Below are 26494 nucleotides of genomic sequence, written 5' to 3' on the forward strand. Positions count from 1 at the left end.
AAAACACACACAAAAAACAAAACAAAAAAAACCACAACACAGTTTTAACCATGTGTGTTGAGATCGTTATTACGTTTGAAAGCATGGATCCTGCCTTGTCTCAGTGGCAAGTCGCCGATTCTCATATGATTCCAGAGATGTTCCATATTTTTAGCAGGCACATAATTATATTTATATATTATAATATAATTAAAATCTATAAAAATACATAGAATATGTACATTTGGGCTAATATGCTAATACACACACACACACACACGTTGGTTTTTGTGGTTTATGGGGACTCTCCATAGGCGTAATGGTTTTTATACTGAACAAACTGTGTGTGCTATTGCCCTACACCAACCCTACACCTAAACTTAGCCCTCACAGGAGACTTTGTGCATTTTTAGATTTTCAAAAAAAACACCATTTAGTATGTTTTTAAGCCTTTTGAATTATGGGGACATAGGCAGTGTCCTCATAAACCACCTTCATATTGTAATACCTCTGTCATACCCATGTCATTATACAAATTTGTGTCCTCATAAACATGCACGCACACATGCAGGCCACTTTATTAGGTACACCTGTTCAATTGCTTGGTAATACAAACTGCTAGTCAGCCAATCACATGCAACTCAATGCATTTAGGCATCTAGATGTGGTGAAGACGACTTACTGAAGTTCAAACCGAGCATGACTTTGAACGTGGAATGGTTGTTGGTGCCAGACGGGCTGGTCTGAGTATTTAAAAAACTGCTGATCTACTGGGTTTTTCACGCACAACCATCTCTAGGGTTTACAGAGAATGGTCTGAAAAAGAGAAAATATCCAGTGAGCAACAGTTGTGTGGACGAAAATGCCTTGTTGATGTCAGAGGAGAATGGGCAGACTGGTTAGAGATTATAGAAAGGCAGCAGTAACTCAAATAACCACTCGTTACAATACCATCTCTGAACGCACAACACGTCGAACCCTGAAGCAGATGGGCTTCAGCAGCAGAAGACCACACCGGGTGCCGCTCTTGTCAGCTAAGAACAGGAAACGGAGGCTACAATTCGCACAGGCTCACCAAAATTGGACAATAGAAGATTGGAAAAACGTTGCCTGGTCTGATGAGTCTCGATTTCTGCTGCGACATTCAGATGGTAGGGTCAGAATTAGGCGTAAAGAACATGAAAGCATGGATCCATCATGCCTTGTCTCAACGGTTCAGGCTGGTGCTGGTCGTGTAATGGTGTGGGGGATATTTTCTTGGCACACTTTGGACCCCTTAGTACCAATTGAGCATCGTTTAAACGCCACAGCCTACCTGAGTATTGTTGCTGACCATGTCCATCTCTTTATGACTACAGTGTACCCATCTTCTGATGGCTACTTCCAGCAGGATAATGCACCATGTCACAAAGCTCAAATCATCTCAGACTGGTTTCTTGAACATGACAATTAGTTCACTTTACTTAAATGGCCTCCACAGTCACCAGATCTCAATCCAACAGAGCACCTTTGGGATGTGGTGGAACGGGAGATTCGCATCATGGATGTGCAGCCGACAACTGCGTGATGCTATCATGTCAATATGGACCAAAATCTCTGAGGAATGTTTCCAACACCTTGTTGAATCTATGCCACGAAGAATTAAGGCCATTCTGAAGGCAAAAGGGGGTCCAACACGGTACTAGCAAGGTGTACCTAATAAAGTGGCCAGTGAGTGTATATACACACATACATTATATTGCCAAAAGTATTGGGTCACCCCCTTCTAATGAACATGTTTGACTACTTTAGTAATTTCTATGAGTACAAATCTTAATGTTTAAGCATATAATGATATTCTAGGGAATTGTGTTCTTCTAATTTTATAGCAACAGTTTGGACAGGACCATTTTCTATTCTAACATGACAATGCCTCTGTGTATCATCTTTGCACTTTTGATAGCTACGGCGAAAAAGGAACTAACAAACAGCCCACTGAGCTTTTCCTGAACAAATTTATTTAGCGGTTATAACTTAAAAGCCTCTGATTGGCCATTGCATTGACATGCTCAACACACTTGTCTGTGATTGGCTACAATGCTCAACGCTTCAAAAACATGTTGTAAATAGAAACGCCTGACGCTCTTCATGGAGCACTCACAAGGCTGGTATTGTTAAATTTTTTTAAATTAAGTATCGTACATTATCCTTACATTTTTTTTTTTTTTACATTTAGTCATTTAGTAGACGCTTTTATCCAAAGTGAATTACAAATAAGGACAACAGAAGCAAGCAATAACATGTAAGTGCTGTGAGTCCAGTTAGTCTAACACAGTATTCCAATCAAGGTGTTTTTTATAATAAATAAAAAAGAAAACAAGTAGATAGAATAGAAAAAGAATAGAGAACGCTAGTGTTAGAGATAGATAATAATAGATTATATTAATAGATGTACAAAACATAGAAATGTCTGCCTACCAGGGTTACAGGTGCTTGAGACATTGATGATGCTCAGTGTGATAAACTCCTTCTCCTGACTCCCAAGATCATCTACTGTGTGACGTAAATAAGTTAATGAAGCAATTATGTGTGCTTCAGTACTTATTTGCGTTTAACACGTGTTCACATACGTAGTTATATATATAAATCCCCATGTACATAAGCAGAGAGCTACTTTTTGCTGTCTTTTTGTCATTTTTATTAGTTATTGATTTTTATAATGAAAATGTCTATGTATAGTTTTTATTCATTTTTATTTCAACTAAATGAAAATGAGAAATGCTGCTTTTCCAACTACCTGAAATAAAATAAATGTTTCAAATATTCCATTTCAGTTAGTGTTTATGTTATTTCAAGTAATGAAAATGTTTTTTATGGTTTTAGTTAGCTGTAATAATCTTGTGCATGAGTCACTAAAGAACCATACGGTTATAATTAATCACTATTCCAACACTGAAAATAAATCCTATCCTGTCATACTGCTGAAATAAGTACATTTTATTCCCAATGATGAGTAAATCATTATTTATCAGTTAATTTCAAAATATTATTATATTAGAATTTTTAAGAAAGGAGGAGCAGTTACCTCAGAGGAGGCGGAGCTAATGCTGGTGCCATCCGATAGGCCGTTTCTACGGTACATGCTGGAGAATCAGCCAATGGGGTTCAAACGCCCGGGCAACAGCGGCCCTCAGCCAGACCCCACATATGACATATCATCCATACCTGAAGACAGACAGAGAGACATCAAAATATTAAGATACATACATTGTATAAAATATCTGACGCAATGTCAAATGCAGTGCTTCGTGGGAGTTCATGCGGTTACAGATGAAGTGGGTTCAATTATTTGCCTGGTGGTCTATGTGTGTGTGCTCGTAAGAAAAACTGATGCTAAACGTCTGAGGAGCTCCACAGGGACTCGGTTTGCTCTCTTTCCCAGATGGCCAGAGGAAGCCCCAGCATACCTGACTGACCAATGAACCGCCGGACCGGGAAAGAGCGCAGCAAATAGGAAAGAATGTGGCTTTTACAATGGAAATCCTCTCGGATCACTCACACATCGATCAAAACACTTAATGGGTTTTGGGAAAGTTCTCCACACTCAACTGGAGATCCCAAACAGCCAATCCATTAGCAATACGACCCCGCTTTGGTCTGAGAATCAGGAAATTGCATTTACATGTAGCTGTAAATGAAAGCTTTTTAATCTCAGCTCCGACTGTGTGAGTTTTTATCAAGAAGATCTCATATAACTCTATTTGAACTACAGAGCTGTTGCTATGTTCTGACTTTTTGCATACAAACATTTCACAACACGACGTGCATCAACAAACGGATCACATGCAGCGTCAACTGCCTCCTTTATGAAATAAACAAGTTTAAGTCTGGCCAACCAGAGAATTTATAGCAAATAAACTGCAAAAACATTTGACAGAAATCATGCTTATGTTCTCATTAACATATGACCACCCATATTTACATATCAAACATCTTCAGTCTGATTAACACGTTTAACCTCTCAAAAAAATTCTCAAGAATATCTAGTTCACTGTGTTTGTTATGCTATCAGATTGTGTTTTTGATGCAAGAATCCCTGACTAATATTTTAAATGTATAACCCACTATGAAAGTGCATATTATGGCCTCTTGCATAAAAAGATTAAAGCCTAATTTGACCCGTTACTGAAGCCAAAGCACTCAGAGGGGCTGCGATGACCTCTCGTGGCCATATGAGTTTCTTATAATAGCTTATGGAAGTTTTTCAATGTGAAATCCACACATTTTGGCTCATTATCAATCTACTGATTTGACAGCACAACATAACTTTTAAAAACCTTTATGGAGAGCCCAAAAACAAGTAAAAAGTTTGGGGATGGTAAGATTATTCATGTGTTTCTTTAAGTCTGACAAAGACTGTATCCTACTTATTTGATCAAAAATACTATAATAACAGCAAAATATTACAATTTAAAATAACAGTTTTCTATTAGAATATATTGTAAATTGTATTTTTCCCCCCCTGTGATGCAAAGCTGAATTTTCAGCATCATTACACCAGTCTTCAGTGTCATATGACCCTTAAGAAATCATAATATGCTGATTTGATGCTCAAGAAACATTTCTGATTATCATCAACTTTGAAAACAGTTGAACTGCTTCATATTTTTGGGGAAACCGTGATGCAGGATTCTTTGATGTCTTTACTTTTGATCAATTTTAATGAATAAAAGTATTTAACTCTTACTAACAACATTTGAATGGTAGTCTATTTAATGCATGATCAAATCTGTTCACTGATCAGCATTATAAAAACAAAAACATTTAAGGATTTAAATACCACAGTTGAAATTTCAACAAAATCATCATTTGTGCCAATAATGTGCCTTTCATGTTGCATACTAAATAATATACTAAAAATACCATTACAAAACACATGAAAATACAAAAATATACTTGAACATAACTATTCAGAACTTGAATTTGAAAACAACACAGCCATACCACAAGATGGCAGCACACAACTACAAATGACTCTACTACAGTAGTTGCTTTATCAGAAGAGCTGTGTTTCAAACATCCATTTAATATTATATCACTTAATTCACATCTATATTCAACTCATTTCCATGTAAGACGGAAAAGGATATTTGTCTACTGTATATATGTGTTGTGTGAATTTGAGAGGTCCTTTTGCATGCTTTTCTCACATTCATTACAAATTAAAGAATAAGCATAATAATTTGAGTGAAAACAGTATAGGTTTAAATAATCTCAGTTTTTCCAGTGTGACCCTGGACGGCACACAATCAGGGTGAATCACAAAGTCTTCTCGATTCAGCTGAATTTGAGATGGCTCACATTTCTCTCTGCTCCTATTTGTAACCCGTTCAACACCCCCCCTCCATCTCTCTCGCACCAGAGCTGTCTGATCAGAATCTGAAAGCGTTTCCTATAATATCAGCCACTGTAATCCCCCATGAGTCAGTGATAATACCATCTCACACATCAGTATTACAGTGGATCACCAGCGCAGCAGTCGAGCTCTCTTTCACAGTCTGTCTGACATCACCCGTTTGAGACGCCATCTGGACAGAGTGGGTGTGAAAGCTAATAAGTGTTTCCAAGGAGACGCACATTAGTTTATCTCCCGCTTTCACTTAGTCCACTCCGATTGAGTGGGAGCCTTGATTTTTATTGTTTTTCACAATACAGGCTTGAAGAATGAACTTCACTTGAAGGGTTTAAATCGAGCATGAACACCTGCTCCATCCTTAAACCAAATACAGTACACCTACTGTAGTATAGTATAGCATAGTATTTCTTATAGTATTGTGTAGTATAGTATATAGTGATTTACTATACAATAGTATAATACAATATCTTAATATAGTTAGCGCTGAATAATATAGAATACGGTGAAACACTATAGTATAGTACAGCATAGTATAGTATAGCATAGAATATAGTGATATACTATACTATAGTATATTATACTAATGTACAGTGCCGTAAAGCATGGTATAGTATAGTATGCATAGTGTAGCATATGGCGATGCACGATAGTATAGTCTAGTACAGTATAGTATTATTGTATAGTGTAGTGTAAATAGTGATAGTATAGTAATACAGCATATGGTGATATGCTGTAGTATATTTTAGTATAGCATAGCATAGTATAGTATAGCGGGCTCAATGCATAAGAGTATTTTTTTGGCATATGTACCTTTCAATTTCAATCCGGTCAATTTTGGTTAAAACTAAACTACTACATTTACGTCTATATTTGTCTCGTTTTATGAAAGTTTAAAACTTTCTTGGAAACTGGTTATTTACCAATAAACTTATTATTTTAACAAACACTTCTTTTATTCAGCTGCTTTTCAAATGAGCTTTTAAGGAAGTATGGTAATCTAAATATTTAAGTAAACCATTCAATATTTGAAGCAATTAATATCAAAACCTATTTATAATCAACGTTTACACATAACAACTGTCACTTCCACCACAATAAACATTTTAGAAATATCAAAAGTTTATTTGATTACAGTGGTGGACAAAGCATTTTTACTATAATTATTTTTAAGTATCTGTACTGTATCAAAGTATTTTTACTTTGGAAAACATACTACTACAAATAAATTTAACATTTCATAAAATCATATCGTTCCTCCTTATTTTGAGCTGAAGAAATCGCCACCCATTGTCCGATTGGTTACGAGAAAGTTGTTTTTATAACAAAGCTGCTAAATCGGTTTCGCAAATCACACTGAATGATTGATTCCCGAACTGGGGTGCGTTTCCAAAAAGCATCGTTAGCTAACTATGGTGGTAAGTCCCATTGAACTCTATTGGTAACGACGGTACTTGTGACTGTAGTTGCTTTTAGGAAACGCACCCCTGACTGATTTGATTGTAGCTTTTCTTGAGTCAAGGACTCACTGATCCAGTCTGAGCGAGTCTTCATGTCTAAATCAAAATGTGGCAAAGAAGTAAGTTACTGATAACAATTTTTAGTTAATTGTTGTTGATGAATATCGTACTTAAGTTACAACTGTCAGTTATTTGTGAACTAAATTTACTGTAAAAGACCAAGCTGATTGCATAAAAATGCTTGCATGTAGACATGTCCATATTTGATTGTCACTGTCTTTACAGGGTATGCTACTTTAGGTAAAAACTAAATAATGTTAACAATGCAAATTAATACCCATGCATATTTACGCAGCTGTAGCGTTTCAATTCATAGCGTTCTTCTTATTGTATATTTCCAGCATTCATTTACAACCATTTAGTTTTTCTTCATTTTTAAATATGGTATATTTTGTTATTTTCTCTTATTTGCACAATTGAATTTTCAGTAACCTTGAAATTTAATTTGATAGTGTATGTTTTGGTAATTAAAAAACATTTGCTTTTCTGCAGAGCAAAAATTTCCAGTCCAGTCCAAAGATTTAGTCAAACTAAACTGCAAAGAACATGGACTTGATCAGACCAGTCACAGTGAGGTAATAAGGAGGTAAGTAGGTTAAAACACACACACAGGTCACTAAATCGGGATCCTGGTCAGGTGTTACAAAGCAGTTCTGTTAACAGATATATTTCAATATAACAGACTCTGACACACGCCTCCTCTCTGCTGTGTATTAGTCATCCCCTTTGTCTTCAATCACACCCCCTTTCTGTCACCCTCGATCTCTTTAATTATCCTTCATCCCTCTCTCATGTCCATTAAAGCAGCTGTGAGGTGCAGCAATTATACAGCTCAGTCTACAGCGCTATTAAACTCACTCCAGGATCTGTCCTCACACACACTATACAGCACACGTTCAGCAGTACAGACATTTGGCCAATACTGAAAGTTAGAACAGCATGCATAAAAAGCCTCTTATGACTCATATGATACTGAAATGTTCCTAAACATGACCGATACCAATCCAGACTGCACGCTAAGGGTGCAAGTTTAGTGTTTAGATAACATACTTGATGGAACTGCACATTTAAATGACTCAGAAATGACTTTGGAAAAACAACAACACTAGTATCGCCCAAAACAAGTAACTCTAACAGTAATTCTACAAGAACCAGTTCATCAGGTAGCTTGTGAATGAGAACTGGAAACAGGAAAACCCAAATATGTATCAGTCTTTTAAGAACAATTTGTGGTCAGACTCTATGGACAGCATCAAACTTATATTTTTATGAATAATGCAATCCCAGAATGCACTGTGATGAGCTCAGTGAAAAGTTTCATCCAAGATGGTGGATAGAGTCTAAGAAAATTAGAAAAAATGTCATAAAATTAAGAGCCAGGGGTGAAAACTTTTTGAAACTGAGGATCAGGATAAATTATAATTATTTTGTCTTCTGGGAAAGTAGCTTATGTATCTTCTGAAGGACAATCCTAAATGAAGAAAAAATAAAAATATTTAAACAAAATAATAACAATTTCCACATCTTCATTCCGGTTCCCAATGCATTGTGTTTCCTTCTTGAGCAGTAGTGAATGTTTTGTAATACTGCAGTTACATATGAGTCCCTCAGTCGTCATGCAGTGTGAAAAGATGGATCTCAAAATCATACAGTCAGTGCTTGAAAGGGTTCAAATATGCAAAAGATGCTGAAAAACCAAAGACTATGCAGGAAATGGTGGATTTTCCTGATGAATAGTGGCCAGCTCAACTGTTCAGGACAAACAAAAGGCATATATGTATATATAAACTCAGTCATGGATCACCCAGGTAATAACACACAGTATTAAGAATCAAGCATATGTGTGGTAATCTTTATAAATTAAGCTATTGTCTTGTCTTGTGGACTAAATATCATATTCAAGAAAGTAGTCTACTATTTTGTATGATCCCTCTTAACCCTCTTGCATGATCCCTCTAAAGAAAGTAAATGTCAGGAGCGCAGCCGGACCTGATGGGATAACCGACCGTGTTCTGAGGTCCTGCACCGATCAGCTCGCTGGTTTGTTCACTTCTATCTTTAATGAGTCCCTTGCTACCTCCGTGGTTCCCACCTCATTCTGTCATAATCCCTGTGCCAAAGAACAATAAACCCTCTTGCCTGAATGACTATCGCCCAGTTGCCCTCACATCTATAGTCATGAAGGTTTTTGAGAGACTTGTAAAGAGCCACATCTGCTCCTCCATACCTGATACTTTGGACCCTCTTCAGTTTGCCTATCGCCCAAACAGATCTACGGACGATGCCATCTCTCACGTCCCTCATACACTTGGACAGTAACAATGGGAATTATGTAAGGCTGCTATTCATTGACTATAGCTCAGCTTTCAACACTATAGTCCCCATCAAGCTGGCTTCTAAACTCACAGACCTCGGCCTAAACTCCTCACTCTGTGACTGGATTCAAGACTTCCTCACCGGCAGACCTCAAGTGGTGAAAGTTGGCCAGTTCACCTCAAACTCCATCACCCTCAACGTAGGAGCCCCACAGGGCTGTGTCCTGAGTCCCCTGCTCTACTCTCTCTACACGCATGACTGCGTGTCCTCTCACAGCTCCACATCTATTGTCAAATTCGCTGATGATACTGTGGTTCTGGGCCTCATCTCCAACAATGATGAGACCGCATACTTGGATGAGGTAGAGAGACTCACATCATGGTGCCAGGACAACTGTCTCTCTCTGAATGTGAGCAAAACTAAAGAGCTGATCATGGACTTTAGGAAGAGACAGCAGCAGCCCTACACTCCTCTTATGATCAGTGGGACCCCTGTGGAGAGGGTAAGGAGCTTCAAGTAACTCGGTGTAAACATCTCCGAGAACCTGACTTGGACTACACACATCCAAACACAGGTCAAGAAAGCCAGGCAAAGACTGTACCATCTGCGTCAGCTGAGGAAATTCAGGGTCTCACCAAAAATCCTGAAAACTTTCTATTCAGGGACCATAGAAAGTGTATTGACTCGTGCATCTCAGTGTGGTATGGAAACAGCTCCAATCAGGACTGCAAAGCACTACAGAGAGTTGTGCGCTTAGCTGAGCGCATCTCAGGGTCTGCTCTCCCCTCTCTGCAGGACATCTACCTCAAACGCTGCAAAAATAGAGCTGTTAAAATCATCAAGGACCCAAATCACCCTGGTAACCATCTATTCACTTTGCTTCCATCTGGTAAGCGCTTCCGTAGCCTGATGGCAAAAACTGAGAGACTTAGGAGGAGCTTCTTCCCCCAGGCCATCAGGCTCCTAAGCTCTAACTCCATGTAAATATCAATATATGTATAAGCTATTCATAATTTTTTCTACCTCATATTGCTGCTACTTAAATACCCTGGTCAAACTTTTTTGCACATTCTTTTGCACATTACTCTTATATTACTATTTATGTCAACAACATACTGACCTGCACATTTATATTTATATTTTATTTTTTCTACTTTTCTTTTTCTTAATATTTGTATTCTATACTATTGCACTGTCCTTGGAGTGGACCTGACTTACATTTCACTGCTGGTTATACTCTGTATAACTGTGTATGTGACGAATAAAAATCTTGAATCTTGAACATTTTGCAGATTCTGCAAGGTGCATGTAAACTTTCGACCTCAGCAGTATATAATAAAATATTTAATATTATAAAATAAATTATAAATATAAAACTTACAACGCAATTCTCTGCTGACAAGATGGGCTTTTGATAAAACTTGTAGTAAAAAGGTGATTTTTTTTTTTTTTTTACATGAGAAAAATGGCTGTGGCATCATTGCCTTTTGTCAAAAAGATAGGAAAACTTGAATGCTCATAATGCATTGGGATAAAAAACCCCGCAAAATTACATCAGTTTGTTTACAAGTAAATGGGATATTAGAATGCAGATAAACAGCCAGATACCATTTAAACACATTACTGACATTGCAACAATACAAATATATGAAAACTGGCGAAGCTGCCTTTTAAATTTAAATGAAAATTCTAAATGTTGCCTTGGCAACTACTGAAAGTGCAGTGAAGTTTGTGCTGCTTTAATATCACTGCTCTACATCTACATCCTGCGTCACGAGCATGAGAGTTTCAGTCTGATCAGAGCAGGAAACTCACGCACTGTCATCTGCAGTATTTCTCGCTAGTCAGCCGTGAGAATGAACTCTTACCTTCACAGGTCAAGTTCAGCTCTAGAACGTGCATGCATATTAGCTGGACCGAACCGAAAAAAAAAAAAATCCCTAAACCTTTACTATAACCAAGTACAAACCGGCATATTGAGCACTGAAAACCAGATGGATGATGGTATGAGACATGATAATATGAAAACTGGATTTGACATCAGTATAAGGCGTCCACCCTCAGTGGAGATATTTACAGCAGAACCGATGTTTGAATTTTTTTATCTCAGGGATCATACTTGGCAACAGAGCGCTTTTTTCTCATCCCTCCCACAATCCTCGGCTCCAAGGGACCATCGCCATGGCAACAGCAAACCACTTGGAATGTGGGCCGGCTGGTTGCGGTTGTGAGTTTCTGAATGGGCTTTGACGGTTGCCGGGGGAAACCGAACCCTGAGCGCAGCAGGGATACTTCACCCTGAATGTCATACTTGGAGAAAGTTTTATCAGAGACTCCCTGAAAGAATATGTGAGGGAAAATGTCCAGTCAGGAGGTCATTATCAAATCTGACGGAGTCATCAGGACTTCGAGACACGGAGCAGAGCTGTTCTGTATCATCTTCAAGTGCTTTATTTTGTGACAATGGCTGCCTGACTGTACATTATCCAATTTATCAGTTACTTAAATAGAAAAAGATATATAAGTTTAGCGGTCATTATACTAATTATGTAAACACAGAATAAGAAGAAGAATGAAACACTGCATAAGCAGACTGTAAATGAATTGTAGCTTAACTGGTTTACTGTTAAGTAAACCTATTAAAACCTAGTAAACTTACAAAAGTGTTTTGTTAACTGAAATAAAGTAAAATACAAATATTAGACAGAAATCTTAAAAACAGAAAATGAAAATTAGAAATTTTTCTATGGAAAGCAAATAGATAAATATGTTTACTAAAGCAGAAATAATTAAATAAAAAAATAAAATAAATTGAAATGTTGCCTTGGCAACTAAGTGAAATAAATTTAACTGACAAATTAAAATAAATAAAACTTTAGAAATACCAACTGAAATGTTTAAGTGTTAAAATTACTAAAACAGAAATAAAATAAATAATAAAAATTTGATATGTTGCCTTGGCGACTAACTGAAATGCATGAGTTTAAGTGCTAAAATAACTAAAAGTGAAAAAAAAATTAAGCTAAATAGAAATGCATTTAAAAAATATAGTAAAAATGACAAAAGCACAATTAAAAAATGAAAGTGTCAATAAACTAGTTCAAAATATTAATATAAATAATACTAAGAATGCACATACTTTATGTCTGCCATACATGTAATATGCATCAGATGTGTTCCTCATAACCTGTTACAAAACTAAGGCCCAGGCGTGAAGCTGTAAAGATAAAAGAAGCAGAGAACATCCCTGAGCTTCTCAAATGTCTGGAGTAACGATGGAGTCAGACTGAGGCGGTGGACTCGTCCTCAGATGCACCGCAGAGCTGATCTGAGATTCAGTGCATGACATCAGTGCAGCCGCGAGCACACTCAGCGTTTCTAATGGATCCAGTGTCATAGAACACGCCACATCAAACATCAGGGGAGTTAGAGAGGAAAACAGGAGAGCAGTGAGGAGAAAATGAGAACGAGCTGATTCTGAGGAATGAAAGACATCACTCTCAGAAAAAGGTGCAAAAGCTGTCACTGGGGCAGCACGCTATTAAGAGATGCTACTATGTACCATTTACTAAGATGTACCTTTAAAGGTACTCAAATGCATCCTTTAGGGTTAAATAAGGTGCAAAGGTGTTGCATTTGAAAACGTGTTATCTGAGTGACAGCTTCTGTACCTTATTTTCTGAGAGTGATGGGGTAATATGAAAATACAGAGCAGGACATATTCCAAACAAGCTAAGGTGAGGAAGAACTTAAGTATTGTTCTTACATTCAACGACAAGTTTAGGCCAATTGTTTAATTGCACAATAATATGTGACCCTGGACCACAAAACCAGCTTTAAGTGTCAGTTTTTTTAAATTGAGATTTACATTTCATTTACATAATTTATCATCTGAAAGCTGAATAAATAATATTTCCATTGATGTATGGTTTGTTAGGATAGGACAATATTTGGCCGAGATACAACTATTAGAAAATCTGGAATCTGAGGGTGCAAAAAAAATCAAAATATTGAGAAAATCACCTTTAAAGTTGTCCAAATGAAGTTCTTAGCAATGCATATATTAAGTTTTGATGTATTTACGGTAAAAAATTTCCAAAATATCTTCTTGGAACATGATCTTTACTTAATATCCTAATGATTTTTGGCATAAAAGAAAAATGGATAATTTTGACCCATACAATGTATTTTTGGCTATTGCTACAAATATACCCCAGCGACTTAAGACTGGTTTTGTGCTCCAGGGTCTCATATAGAATTCAATCAACATGTCATATCATCTACTTTTCAAAAGCTTTAAAATGGATTCATACAATCAGACTTTAGAGTCTGAACTATATACATACATATATGAATTTAAGGTTTAGGGGTCAATAAGTTTTTTTTTTTAAAGAAATTTCTACTTAAATTCAGCAAGGATGGTTTAAATTAATCAAAAGTGACAAAAGACACTTAAGGATCTTTAGAATATTTTTATTTCAAATAAATGCTTTCTATTCATCAAAGAATTGTAAAAATCATATGAAAACATATGAAGCAGCACAACCATTTTCAACATTGATAATAATCAGAAATGGGTCTTGAGCAGTAAATCAGTATATTAGAATGATTTCTGAAGGATCATGTGACACTGATGATGCTGAAAATTCAGCTTTGCATCACAGAAATAAATAACATTTTAAATATTTGACAATAGAAAACAGTCATTTTAAATTGTAATAATATTTCACAATATTTCTGTTTTTATTGTATTTAGTGTTTGAACTATTTTTGACCAAAAAATGCAGCCTTTGTGAGCATATGACACTTTCAAAAACTTCTGAATATTAGTATATACATAAATATAAAATTTATTTGACTGTTTTGGGTCTTTTATTTTGAACTACTTTAAGTGTAGATAAAAGACGCCGAGAGCTTTTGTTCTGATGTTACAGTGATTAATTTGCTATAATCGGATCATTTGGTTTCTGTCAAATTCCACCTAAATATTTTCACTTTTATTTTCACTCTTTTTTTCATTTGCATTTGCAAAGTGTGTAGCTGCAAAACTTTTTTTCTTTGTTTTTCAATCCTACAAAAAATAAAATAAATAAAAATAACAATAAATAACTGTATTGCACATTTAAAATAACTCATAGCATGATAAAACAGTCATTTATGTCAGGCAGCAACAGGGCTGCTATTATTACCAGAATATCAGAATTGAGCAGGCGGTCGCATCTCAAATGAACCACACATGCTCGCTGCTATACAAATACAGACAAGGAAAGAAATAACTGGGTCAGATTCTAATATTTCACACACTTCGATCTGCACTTTGATAGCAGATGCTGTGTATGTTTAATGCTGTGTGGCTCTGAGGGTGAGAACTTCATCTGTACGGGTTCCCCTTTGAACTGATGGCTCAACGCCTAAAAATAGGAGCGCAGCGGGCCAAAGAGCAAAAATAAAACAGACAAATATCAATTCAAGCTGCAAATAGCTAAAGCTACTGCTCCACTGATATGCATTTTCAAATGGCCAAAGCCAATACTCATATTTAGAGGGAACAGAGAACTGGGGAGGAAGGAAGGAACGAATGAAACAACATAAATATACACTTATAAATATAAATATATGTGTGTGTGTATATGTATATATATAAAATTTACATTTATATTATAAATATTTAAAATGTATTTGAAAATAATTATTTAATTAAATTGAATATTCATATAATACTATAAAAATTAATTAATACATTAACAAATTTAACTCAGAATACATTTGAAAACAGATAATTTGCTTCATTCATTTAAGATCTGCCCGACAAAGATTAAAACTGCTCAGAAGTTGTGTCCTAATTTCTCTTCTCACTGTATACACGCAACAAGAGATCTTTAGGCAAGCGCTTCAGTTCATTATCTTTAATTAATCAAGTTCTCGGAAACGAGCCCCACTGATTCGATGTCAGCATAACTTGATGCTTTCAACAGGAAGCTGTAAGATAACGCAGTCTTTGATCACTGATCTCTGAATCGTTGTTCATGTCAAAGTAATGTTTTTTAAAGCATTAATTAGACAGCATCTGTTAACGTTGTTGCTGGTAGTTTCTGGGCTCATGCTGATCCAGACTGGAGGAGTCTTATATAACATTAGGCCTATTATTATGGCACTATATAATTATGAGCACTGAGTTTGTTAGTTTAAAATAACAAACGCCATCATGAGTCTTCAACACGGTTATGCTCACATCTCATGTCCAATTTCAGTTTGAGATCTCGAACCCAGAACATAACCTGCCCCGGAGCAGGTTAGCCGTGGAGTGTAAATTAGTATGGCAAAGAACACCGCTAAAAGCCAAGCCACTTTCATAGTACTTCAAATCCAGGATTGGTGCAAACTAAACTGAAACTTACATGGCTAGCCAGTTAATCCGGCTTCATGGTACAGGCCCCAGCTTTGCACCAACATACTGACAGAATCTGCCTTTGTAGGTGTAGCTACTACTATGAACCTTTCTAGATAAAACACTAAGATTCATGACATCAAGGCTGTTCACATTTGTCCCGGTCAACTAAACCCACATTCATGTGACGTAGCAGACGCCACAACACACGAATACTACACCGGTTCCTGAACTGAGGAATGCTCTCTGCCATCAGGAATGAGCACCTCGACTGAGCAGGGCTTCTGAATTCCTTCTCACTTACTCCAAGTTTCGTCCTGATCAATTACACACATCACACATGGCCTGCACCGCAAGCGCAAGAACTGCATAGCAAGCAGTATAACAGACACTGCATCTCAGCTTCTGAGGAAACAATGCCTTTTTCAACAACAAAAAGATGCTTTGATACTGAAATGGCCTAAATCTTTACAATGGAACACTTGAACAGACCAACCAGACATATGCTGTTTGTAATATGTTTTGAAAACATAATTCAAAGAGGCATGTGACATTTGCGTCAACTATTAATATTACAACATATGTGACCCCGGACCACAAAACCAGTCATACGGGTCCTTTTTTTATTATTATTGATATTTATACATCATCTGAAAGCTGAATAAATAAGCTTTCCATTGAAAGTTATTTGTTAGGACAGGACAATATTTGGAAGAGATACAACTATTTGAAAATCTGGAATCTGAGGGTGCAAACAAATCTAAATATTGAGAGAATCACATTTAAATGTGAAGTTTTTACATATTTAAGGTAGGAAATTTACAAAATATCTTCATGGAACAATATCTTTTCTTAATATCCAAATGATTTTTGGCATAAAAAAAATTATAATCTTGACCCATACAATGTATTGTTGGATATTGCTACAAATATACCTGTGCTACTTATGACTGGGTTTGTGCTCCAGGGTCACATTATATTACATTGTGTTTAATATAATGTAAGAAATGTAATAAGAAAAAGAAATATGTAAATTATGAAATATGATATAATAGTAATTTCATAATTCAAAATAACTAGATAGATAGACAGATAGATATATTTCTTATAACAACGACAGAAATGTATTTTAAATGAATAATGACATTATTACTTTAGAAATTGTGTTATATAATAACTACATTTCAAATATACAACAAATATTTTTATTTTAAATGAATAATTATGTTAGTAATTATCATTTTAATCATTTTAAATTTTAAATATATATAATAATTATTAATATTACTATTATTATTGTAGAATGTATTCACTACATTCTTATAAAAACATTTAAATATTTATTTATATGCATTATTTATTTACTTTTTATTTGTATTATTATAGCCTACATACACACATATATATATATATATATATATATATATATACACACACACACACACATACACACACACACACACACACATACACATACATACATAATTATTATTATTAAGTACAGCAACAAATATTTATAATAAACATCCATAAAATAAATACCCTCCTAAAGAAATACCAAAAGTAAAAAAAAAAAACATTGTGCTTCCAAAGATATTACAATAAAAGCCAATAATACCACACCATATACAAATACTTACTATTTAATTGACATTATAAATTATCCAAAATGTCATATTATAAAGCAAAATCATTCATTATAATTGCAAATATTAAACGAGCTGCTGTCTCAGGATTTAGTCTCGTGCGCGCGCACGCCTGATCATACGGTCACGCGCACAGGGCTGTAACCTTTCACCTTTACGAACCCTTCTTAATGAATGACTTGCACAGACTGTTCCTAATCAATACTCCATCGACCCATCCATAAAATCAATCAAATCAAAATCTGGTTCGCCTACCTTATATCTCCGCACTGATCAATGAGAAGAAACAATCACGTCTTGCCTCCAGTCATCCATTAAACGAGCTCAACTGCGCATATAATCCAATACAGCACGTCGGGTTATTATTCCAGAGCGTCAGAGCTATATTATATGTTTATAAATGTAAAGACATTTGCGAGAGATGTACACAAACATGGCAGAGATACACAGATATCACACTCACAGCCAAAACAAGCGCAACATTCATGGGCAGGAAGTGTCAGGTAGGTTCCTTTGATCTAACGGACAGGTCAACTGCCCAATCACACGCGTTAAACCGCCACTCAACCCCGCCCATCACAGAGCGCTAGCCAATCGCGCTGAAGCACCGCGTCTATGTGAATTTGAAGTGGACGCGCAGGTGCATCTGAGCAACAATGTCTTTAGATTTAACCAATCTTATTATAGTTTTAACTAAATTACATACCAACAAATCTAAAAAAAAAAAAAAAAAATTATGCTCTTTAAAATAAAAGCAAAATATTTTCTGTATTTATTTATATTTATGTCTTCTTTCAGTTGTTTGCTTACACATGTATGTATGTGTGTGTGTGTATACATATATATATATATATATATATAACATTAAAGTAAATTACCTTAAATGTTTTTAAATGTGAGCATTGAACCAATTATGTCAGATGAGACTGCCTCCTAGCGTCTGAAACCCTGCATTGCAACTCAAACACAAAATGAATTGTTCTTCGTGCAACAAAACAGGATCTCCAGTACAAATAGAACATTTATTGCTAAACACATTTTTGTACAAATCTCCCAATGTTTCACAAAGTTCTTCTATGAGAAGAAACCACAACAGAAGTGTAAGTGGGAAACGGTGCCGTCCGGAAAGAAAAGTTTCTGATAACCAGATATCAAGACAGTCCTGTTGAGGTAGTGATATGTCCAACATCCTAAAGCTCTGCCTATCAATTAAGAAAATTTGGTCACTTGAGAATATATATATTTTATATAACCGTTTCCAATTAAAAAAACTAAAAAGTTTCTGTAACAAATCAACATATATATTTTACCTCATTATATTATAAGATACATACACATATACCATGTATTAAATTGTTTAAACCTTTATTGAAAAAAAAAAACTGACAAATGGATATATAATTTAATACATGGCTGAATTTATTTTCCATAACATTCTGTCTGATTGATTTAGATAACTGAGAGATGATTTTTAACCGTACTGATTACTTAACTTTCACATATCCTGTTTCCGCTTACATGATTGTCACTTGTTTGAGGCATATAGAAATTTGCACATTCATAATAAAAAACATAATTCAAACACTATTTACATACCACAATTTACCAATACTTGGCAACTGCCAAAACAACATGTCTGAAATGCTCTTTAGAGTGTTATACTAGCTTACAACACTTTCAGGAATAATTCAAAATTCTAAGAAAAGCCCTATTTATTTGATCTAAAACTATAATAAAATTAGCTTACATTTTGTTCTAATTAAGCACTGATGAAATTCCATGCACCATCTCAAACTACTGAATACAACAGCATCTGAGGTATAGTTGTAATCGAGGTTTGAATCAGTTCATTCACAAACAGGCCGTAATAACAGACTACTGAAAGCCAGGCATCCAACCATACATTCATGGCACATTCTGTACATTAGATTCAGAAAATAACACAAGTAAACACCCAGCTGCTTTTCTACAGGTTTTACAGCCCTTTCACTTTTTTATAACTTGTGCTCTTTTGCATGAAATGGCTTTGTGAAGTAAAACAATAAAGATGTGTTCTCGGTTTAATTTCACTGATATTTGATATTTACAGGTGGCTGTGCTTTGATATTTCTCTCTTTAATTCAATACTATACAGATGAATTTTAAAAACCTAGCAAGAACATGACATGGTCATATTTCACACCCCCCAAAAAAACATTAATTGATGGCAATATATTTTGCATAAAGATAATAAAGCCTTTTTTCACCACCAAAACAATCATAAGATATCAAACAATTGTGACAATAAAAAGGATAAATCTCTATTACTGTATTACAGTAATAACACTATAATGCGAATCCCCATTTAAAATACTGAGAATTACAACAATATATGTGCTGAATAAGGTTCAATATCTTTATGCAAAATATTTTGTGTGTGTGTGTGATATGACTTGGACATGTTTTTCAAAAGACAAGCCCATATAGAGATGACATTTATAATATTTTACAAATATGGCACATTATAAAAACATTTGACAAAATGAACATCACATACAAGAACACTGTTTGCAGGAGGAGATGAATGCAGCATTATGTAAGATTTTATTTGACTTTTTCCCTTCAAAATCCTCCTAATAAATCTGTTGACTTTTAGAGCATAAAACGGATTAGAACAGATTAACAGCTGAAACAAGCGCCGTCCTCTGTGAAATCCTATTGGAAACGCTCTGGCTACAGAGATCGGCAATAGAGTTGATGCCAAACACTGAATCCAGCTCAACTAAAGCGAATGAAATCAAGCATAATGCTGCATCGGGGAATATTTCTATTTACATAAGATAAACCTTGTTAAAACTCCAAAGCGCTGAGTGAGCTTTTAAACCTGAATATTATGACAGCATTCAAGGCTCTTGTGTAGATGTGTCATATTTCTTCCTTCAGATATCATTCTGAGACATTAGAATGACTTTTAAGTCAACATGAAACGACATCTATTAAGAAGAGTCTATTTTGACTTCACGTTGACTTTACATCATTCTATGAGGAGATCGAAGATCGGTCTAAAGTTTGAAATAATTCATGTTTTTAAATGTTGTCTTAAAACCTGTTAAGTGTCACCCGTCCCCTCTGCGGGACACCTAAATTTACTTCATTATTTTACAATTAAATCCTAATCTAATCAAACTATACAAACGATATATAATTGGAAAGGTCTAAGACTCCTAAATAGATATTTCTCCACCTTTTTTGTTAAAAAAATTATGTAGGAAACTAATAGATTAATTTATGACAAGAGTGCACCTGAAAAATCTACATCATAACAGGAGTTCTGACATTTTTCCTAGTTGCCTTTTTCCCTCTCACGCTTTAGAAATCATAAGAAATGATATAGTTGAAAACTTAAAAATCTCAAAATTCATCCTTTGAAACCCATTTTAAAATCAGACATTGCATTACCATGGAAATGGTACATAAAAATCATGTTACAAAATGTTTTCGTTCATGAATTATAAACATTTAAGTTTGAATAGTGCTCTATAATCTCTATGTTCAAAACTGTGAGTGACAGTTAAGGGGTTTTAAAGAAGCTATAACATTACATTACAATTTTTTACAATTAAAATGTTTTCTGTTGTAATGCATTAAAAAATAAGAAATTTATTATTATGATGCAAATCTGAATTTTTAGCATCATTTTTCCAGTCTTCAGCGTCACATGATCCTTCAGAAATCATTCTAATATGCTGATTTGCTGATCAATTATTGTCAATTATTATAGTGTTGTTATCAATATTGTAAACGGTTATAATTTTTGTGGAAACCATATTGCATTTTTTCCAGATTCTTTAATGAACAGAAAGTTCAAAGCATTTATTTGAAATAGAAATCTTCTGTAACATTATAAACATCTGTACTGTCAATTTTGATCAATTTAATGCATCCTTGTTGAATAAAAGTATTCATTTCAATTTAAAAAAATATTTCTTAATGGTAATATATTACAGTTTTTACAAAAATATGAAGCAGCACAACCATTTTCAACATTGATAATAATCAGAAATGTTTCTTAAGCCGCAAATCAGTATATTAGAATAATTTCTGAAGATCATGTGACACTGAAGACTGGAGTAATGATGCTGAAAATTCAGCTTTGATCACAGAAATAAATTTCATTTTAAAACATATTCAAACAGAAAACAGTTTTTTAATTGTAATAATATTTCACAATATTACTGCTTTTACTGTATTTTTGAGAAATAAACACAGCCTTGGTGAGCATAGGAAACGTCTTCTAAAACCATTTAAAAAAATGTATTATTCCAAACTTCTGACCGGTACTTTACACCTGAATAACTGAACTGAACAGAAGGCCTCTGTTCAAAATTGAGGTGCTTGTTTAAAATAATCCTGCTGTATACAGTGGCTAGTTTGGCATTCAGGTAAAGGATGCTTCTATGCTGAGGTTTCTCAAACGTTCCTACAAGGTTCCTGCGGGAGCACTAGCAGATCTGGGAGGCCCGTCGGGTCTGATGGGCCTTTGCGCACGTGGAGGTATGTCGGTTGAAGCTGTCTCTCCACATGAAGCGTTTGGAGCACAGGCTGCACTCGTAGGGTTTAATGCCCGTGTGGATCTTCATGTGGCCCACCAGGTGATGCTTCATTTTGAAGCTCTTGCCGCAAACAGCGCAACTGAATGGCCTCAGACCCAGATGCATGCTCATGTGCCGGTCCCTCTGGCTTTTGTGCGTGAAACTTTTGCCACACTGGCACGGATAGAGCTTGTAAACCACCGAAGTGAAGCCTGAGTGTGAGGTCTGCTCCTTTAAGCCGCCGTCGACCGGCGTCTCATCTTTAGAAACATCAGCACCTCCTTCGAGCTGAAGTTTATCCCTGGACGGTGGGTTGGAAAGCTCGTCCGAGGCTTGCGAAAAGCCCCCCATGGAGGTCCCGTAGAAGTCTAGCGGCTCTTCATAAGAGCAATCCCGATCCAAGCACTCCACCAGTTTCTCATCGAAACAATCCTCTGCTGTGTTTGGATTGTGAGAGTTTTCGTCTGAATCGCCAAACAAGCCGCCGCAAGCATCTCGACTCTGCCTTTCTGATTTTATTTGCACCTTCTTTCTGTGTCCCATTATGCTCGGTGGCACATAGGCCCGTCTAGAGCACTGGCTTTCCATTGCATCCGAGCCATTCTCGCTGCTCGGATCATCTGGAGAGGAACAACCGGCACTTTCTAACGTCCCTGGACCTAAAGCAGGATCTAGATTGGCTAGATCTTCTCCTTGACCTGCAGTCTGAGCAGAGTCCTCATTATCAGTGGCATAACCATCACCTTTTGGAGACGATCCATGGTCGATCCGTTTTTTCTTCCCTACTTCCAGAAGCTCGGTGCATTTGTCCACCACGTGCCACATCTGCAGGAAGCTCGCGGCTGTTAAGAAGGAAACCACCTCTCCGCTTGGCACCGAAAGCCCTCCGGTGTAGCACGACAACAGGAGCTGCTCGAAAACGCACGGATGCATGACGTCCGGCAACACCACGCGGGCGCTGTTCTTCAGCAGCACCTGATCGCAGAAGTACGGAGAGCTGGCAGCCAGCACTGCGCGGTGGGCGCGAAACTGATGGCCGCCGATGGACACGATGAGGTCGCACAGCTGCCCTCTCTGCCGCTGCTGGTTCAGCTTCTTCAGGAGCGAGCAGGAAAAATCTGGGAACTCCACGTGGAAGGAGTTTGCATCGGTCTCCATGGTTATGTAGTATCTAAAGTACACTCTGAGAAAAAGGCAAGGTAGATTAGCGTACTAGTCAAAACCATCTATACTAAACAGTGCAAAGGATCAAAAACCAATGCTGCACATGCAAATTACAAAATGCAAATGACTACATAATTGGAAAGCAAAATAAATAAGCTTCACTGTCTGGTGCTAATATATAACAAACATTAATATGTGACCATGGACCACAAAACCAGTCATAAGCGTCAGATTTTGAGGGTCAGATCTTTATACATCAATAAATAAGCTTTCCATTGATGTGTGGTTTGTTAGGACAATATTTGGCTGAGATACAACTATTTGAAGATCTGGAATCTGGAATATCGCCTTTAAAGTGGTCCAAATGAAGTCCTTAGCAATGCATATTACTAATCAGACATTAAGTTTTGATATAGTTACGGTAGAAAACTTACAAAATGCCTTCATGGAACATGATCTTTACTTAATACCCTAATGATATTTGGCATAAAAGAAAAATGTATCATTTTGACCCATACAATGTATTGTTGGCTATTACTACAAATATACCCGTGCTACTTATGACTCCTTTTGTGGTCCAGGGTCACATATAATATTTATCCCAATGTTATCTATGTGTTAACAGAAAAATCACATGTCTGTTGCTGTTCATGCATTTATCTTATGTAAATATTTCTGTTCATTTCTATATCATTTTATGGTATTATTATTCAGTATTATTTTCAAGGTGTAATTTTATGAACATTTTAATACTTTTGTACAATAAAGAGTTTGCAAATAATCATATAGCTGTGCAGTCAGGATAGCAAAATAAATAAGCTTCATTGTTCAGTCAAACTCTGTATTTTGGTGCCAACATATCACTTGCTAAAATAGCAAATATTAATATAACATCTATCCGAGTGTTATCTATGTGTTAAGCAGGAAAAGTCACATGTCTGCTGTTATTTATATATTTATGTTTTTATTTTTTGTGTACTCATTTTGTGTTCACTTTAGGCTGCACTAAGTGTAAAATAGTGATAGAGGCTGAAAGTGAAAATATCAGTATTTTTAGCGACATGCTATTTACACTAAGTGCAAATAGCCTAGTTATAGGTTCTAATCACACTATGTTAAAATAGCAGGATTTTGTGCTATGTATACTACTTGTTGCAAACAGTGGCAATTATCTGCACCTCAGTATTGCAGTACATTATAAAACAGTATGCAATAATAACGTATTGAGTGTAAATTACAATTTTAATTCAAAATATTAAATGGATGCCAACTGAATTTTTATTGAAAATAAATGCCTTTACGATGTGATATGAGATTTGAAAAGGGAGAAAAAAAAAGTTTAGCAAATGGCGAGTTTGAACCCGGGCATGCGCTTTACCATCTGAGCCACTGGAGCCAATGATTCTTAGCTGTTTTTATAATGTTGACTATCCCAATCACATGTTGGTGGACGGAGTTAGTGTAAACAGCCTCTGCCAACAAGGCGGGTTATTTGCACTTAGTGTAAATAGACACTCCGTTCATGGCTCATCCAATTCACATTAATGTCAAGCATTTTCAATGTCTGATTTTAAAAAGTTTGCAAATGATTGTGCCATCAGGATAGCAAAATAAATAAGTGTCAGGTCAAATATTTGTAGTAGGAAATAGTAATATATAATGAAATCTAATATTTATCCCAGTGATATCTACGTGTTAAGCAGGAAAATCGCACGTCTGCTGTTGTTTATGCAATAAAGTTATGCAGGCCTAAATATTTCTATTCAGCTTATTCAGTTCACGGTTCTCAAAGTTTGATTTTATGCACATTTTGTTACTTTCATACAAAATAAAAACAGTTTTGCTATTGAGTTGGTTCACACAAATCAAGTCCTATAAAGTCCTAAATCAAAGCCTATGCTAAATAACAACAATAACCTTAATTACACACTACAGTATCTTATCAGATATCAGGTAATTCATAAAATTAGTATAAAAATAATAATAATAATTTGACTATATTATCCACACAAATATACCATTTTATGCAAATATTATGGTAACACAGTCCCTAAAGTAAATGTCAGAAATATTGTGAAAGCTTTTTACACTGACTGCAGGAGGTCAACTGTACTTTATCGAGATTTTAATAACAATAATTTTGGCGGTAACTATGGTTTCCATGGAGACATTTTTGTAAGGAATTCTAGCTGTTATGGAAAGATGCAAATGAGCACTAAAAACCACAACAATATCAGTTCTGGCGGTAAAACTTTCCACATGGAAATAAAGGTAATATAAAATCTTAAAAATAGATCTATGTTGATATTCGGTGGAAACAACTTATCTTGTAAACTAGTTAACCGTCAAAATTCACAGTTCAGTTTATCAGAGATCAGGCTAACCCGCTATACTGCTAGCTAGCATATCAAGAGGCTTTATGGATGTTAACAGACGACAGAGACATTGTTGTTCATGAATGAGACGCGTACATAGTAGTACAGTTTTCTGCCTCACTCGCGATGTAATAAAAATTTCCGTCTTACCGTTTTTTGCATCATTTTAGTCCGGTTCTCTGAAAGCTAACTTGCCTCCTCTCTTCCGAGAGCCAAAGCGCTGCGTACAGCTCACGTCATCACGCACGGTCGCGTGGCGCAGGAAGAAATGTAAACAAACACGCCTACTTCCCGCTGGGTGCCAGATTGGCATTTGTTTTTCCAGCGCAGCTATATACCAAACAACAAATACAGTGACACCGAGTTGTGATAAAATAAAATAACAAAAATATTAATACAAAATAAAAGAAAATAATAAAAGTAATGATAAGATCATAAAAGAGGAGCGAGAAATAAACTACGATAGGCTAAACTTAAAATGCATTACATTAAATTAAATTTAGAAACACAGGTATGAGAAATAAAATAATAAATAAAATAAAATACAATGAAAACTAGGCTGCTCGTAGAGTATATGCCTTGTTGGTCATATCCTATTGGCAAAGTATCAGTAAAAAAAATAAAATAAACAGTAGCTCAGAATAGGTGCTAAGAATACACTTTTATTTTAAAACTACTTCTTAAACGTTAGTAATAATATGGTAAAACAAGTGTTTTTAGGCCTACTCCTAAATGCCTTCAGTAAGGATATTCTCTTGATCAACCACAGCAGGTCTTATGGTGTTATATAAATCATTTTAATATGTACAGACAGGTTCTTCAGGTTTTGTAGGTTGCTGTGGTCTTAATTAAAAATATTAATTTGATGTATTTTAAAATAAATCTAAGCAGGTGGCGCTATAGGATAAGCGCAGCACTACAGCAACAGACAGGTTGGCCCCAAAGTGAGCTGTAGGCTTGTTTCAATGTAAAAGGAGAGCAGATCCTGTGAGAACGTTCGTCCGGTCTTTATGTTCTCAAAACTTTATCACAAAAAATAGTTATTTAGGCTATTCTTCATTCATGGAGAAACTAATATAAACAATATTAATAGGCTATAATATGGAGAGACTAATATAAACAACTCTGTCCATGTTGACTTTC

General features: G+C 35.7%; 2 protein-coding genes across 2 annotated transcripts in view; both read right to left on the bottom strand.

The window, feature by feature from the left end:
- The window catches only part of LOC306871632 (ras-specific guanine nucleotide-releasing factor RalGPS1-like), a 122299-nt gene extending 104538 nt beyond the window's left edge, over nt 1-17761 (bottom strand). Inside the window, exons 1-2 of the mRNA XM_079419693.1 lie at nt 17497-17761; nt 3044-3183 (exon numbers count right to left, since the gene is read on the bottom strand). Of these exons, the coding sequence (XP_079275819.1) occupies nt 3044-3100 (57 nt within the window). The 5' untranslated portion in view covers nt 3101-3183; nt 17497-17761. The remainder of the gene's footprint in view (nt 1-3043; nt 3184-17496) is intronic.
- Nucleotides 17762-18245: 484 nt separating this feature from the next.
- Nucleotides 18246-25602, bottom strand: LOC306871269 (zinc finger and BTB domain-containing protein 43-like). Its single transcript, XM_079419073.1, has 2 exons — nt 25502-25602; nt 18246-22995 (listed from the first exon to the last, which is right to left on the bottom strand). The coding sequence occupies exon 2, from the start codon at nt 22968-22970 to the stop codon at nt 21723-21725; it is 1248 nt and encodes a 415-aa protein (XP_079275199.1). The 5' UTR covers nt 22971-22995; nt 25502-25602; the 3' UTR covers nt 18246-21722.
- Between the last annotated feature and the right edge of the window lie 892 nt (nt 25603-26494).

Source organism: Barbus barbus (assembly GCF_936440315.1).
Source record: "Barbus barbus genome assembly, chromosome: 6".
Classification (NCBI taxonomy): Eukaryota; Metazoa; Chordata; class Actinopteri; order Cypriniformes; family Cyprinidae; genus Barbus; species Barbus barbus.

Excerpts from the sequence above, each read along its gene's own strand:
- LOC306871269 (XM_079419073.1), bottom strand. The coding sequence starts at position 22,970 with ATGGAGACCGATGCAAACTCCTTCCACGTGGAGTTCCCAGATTTTTCC.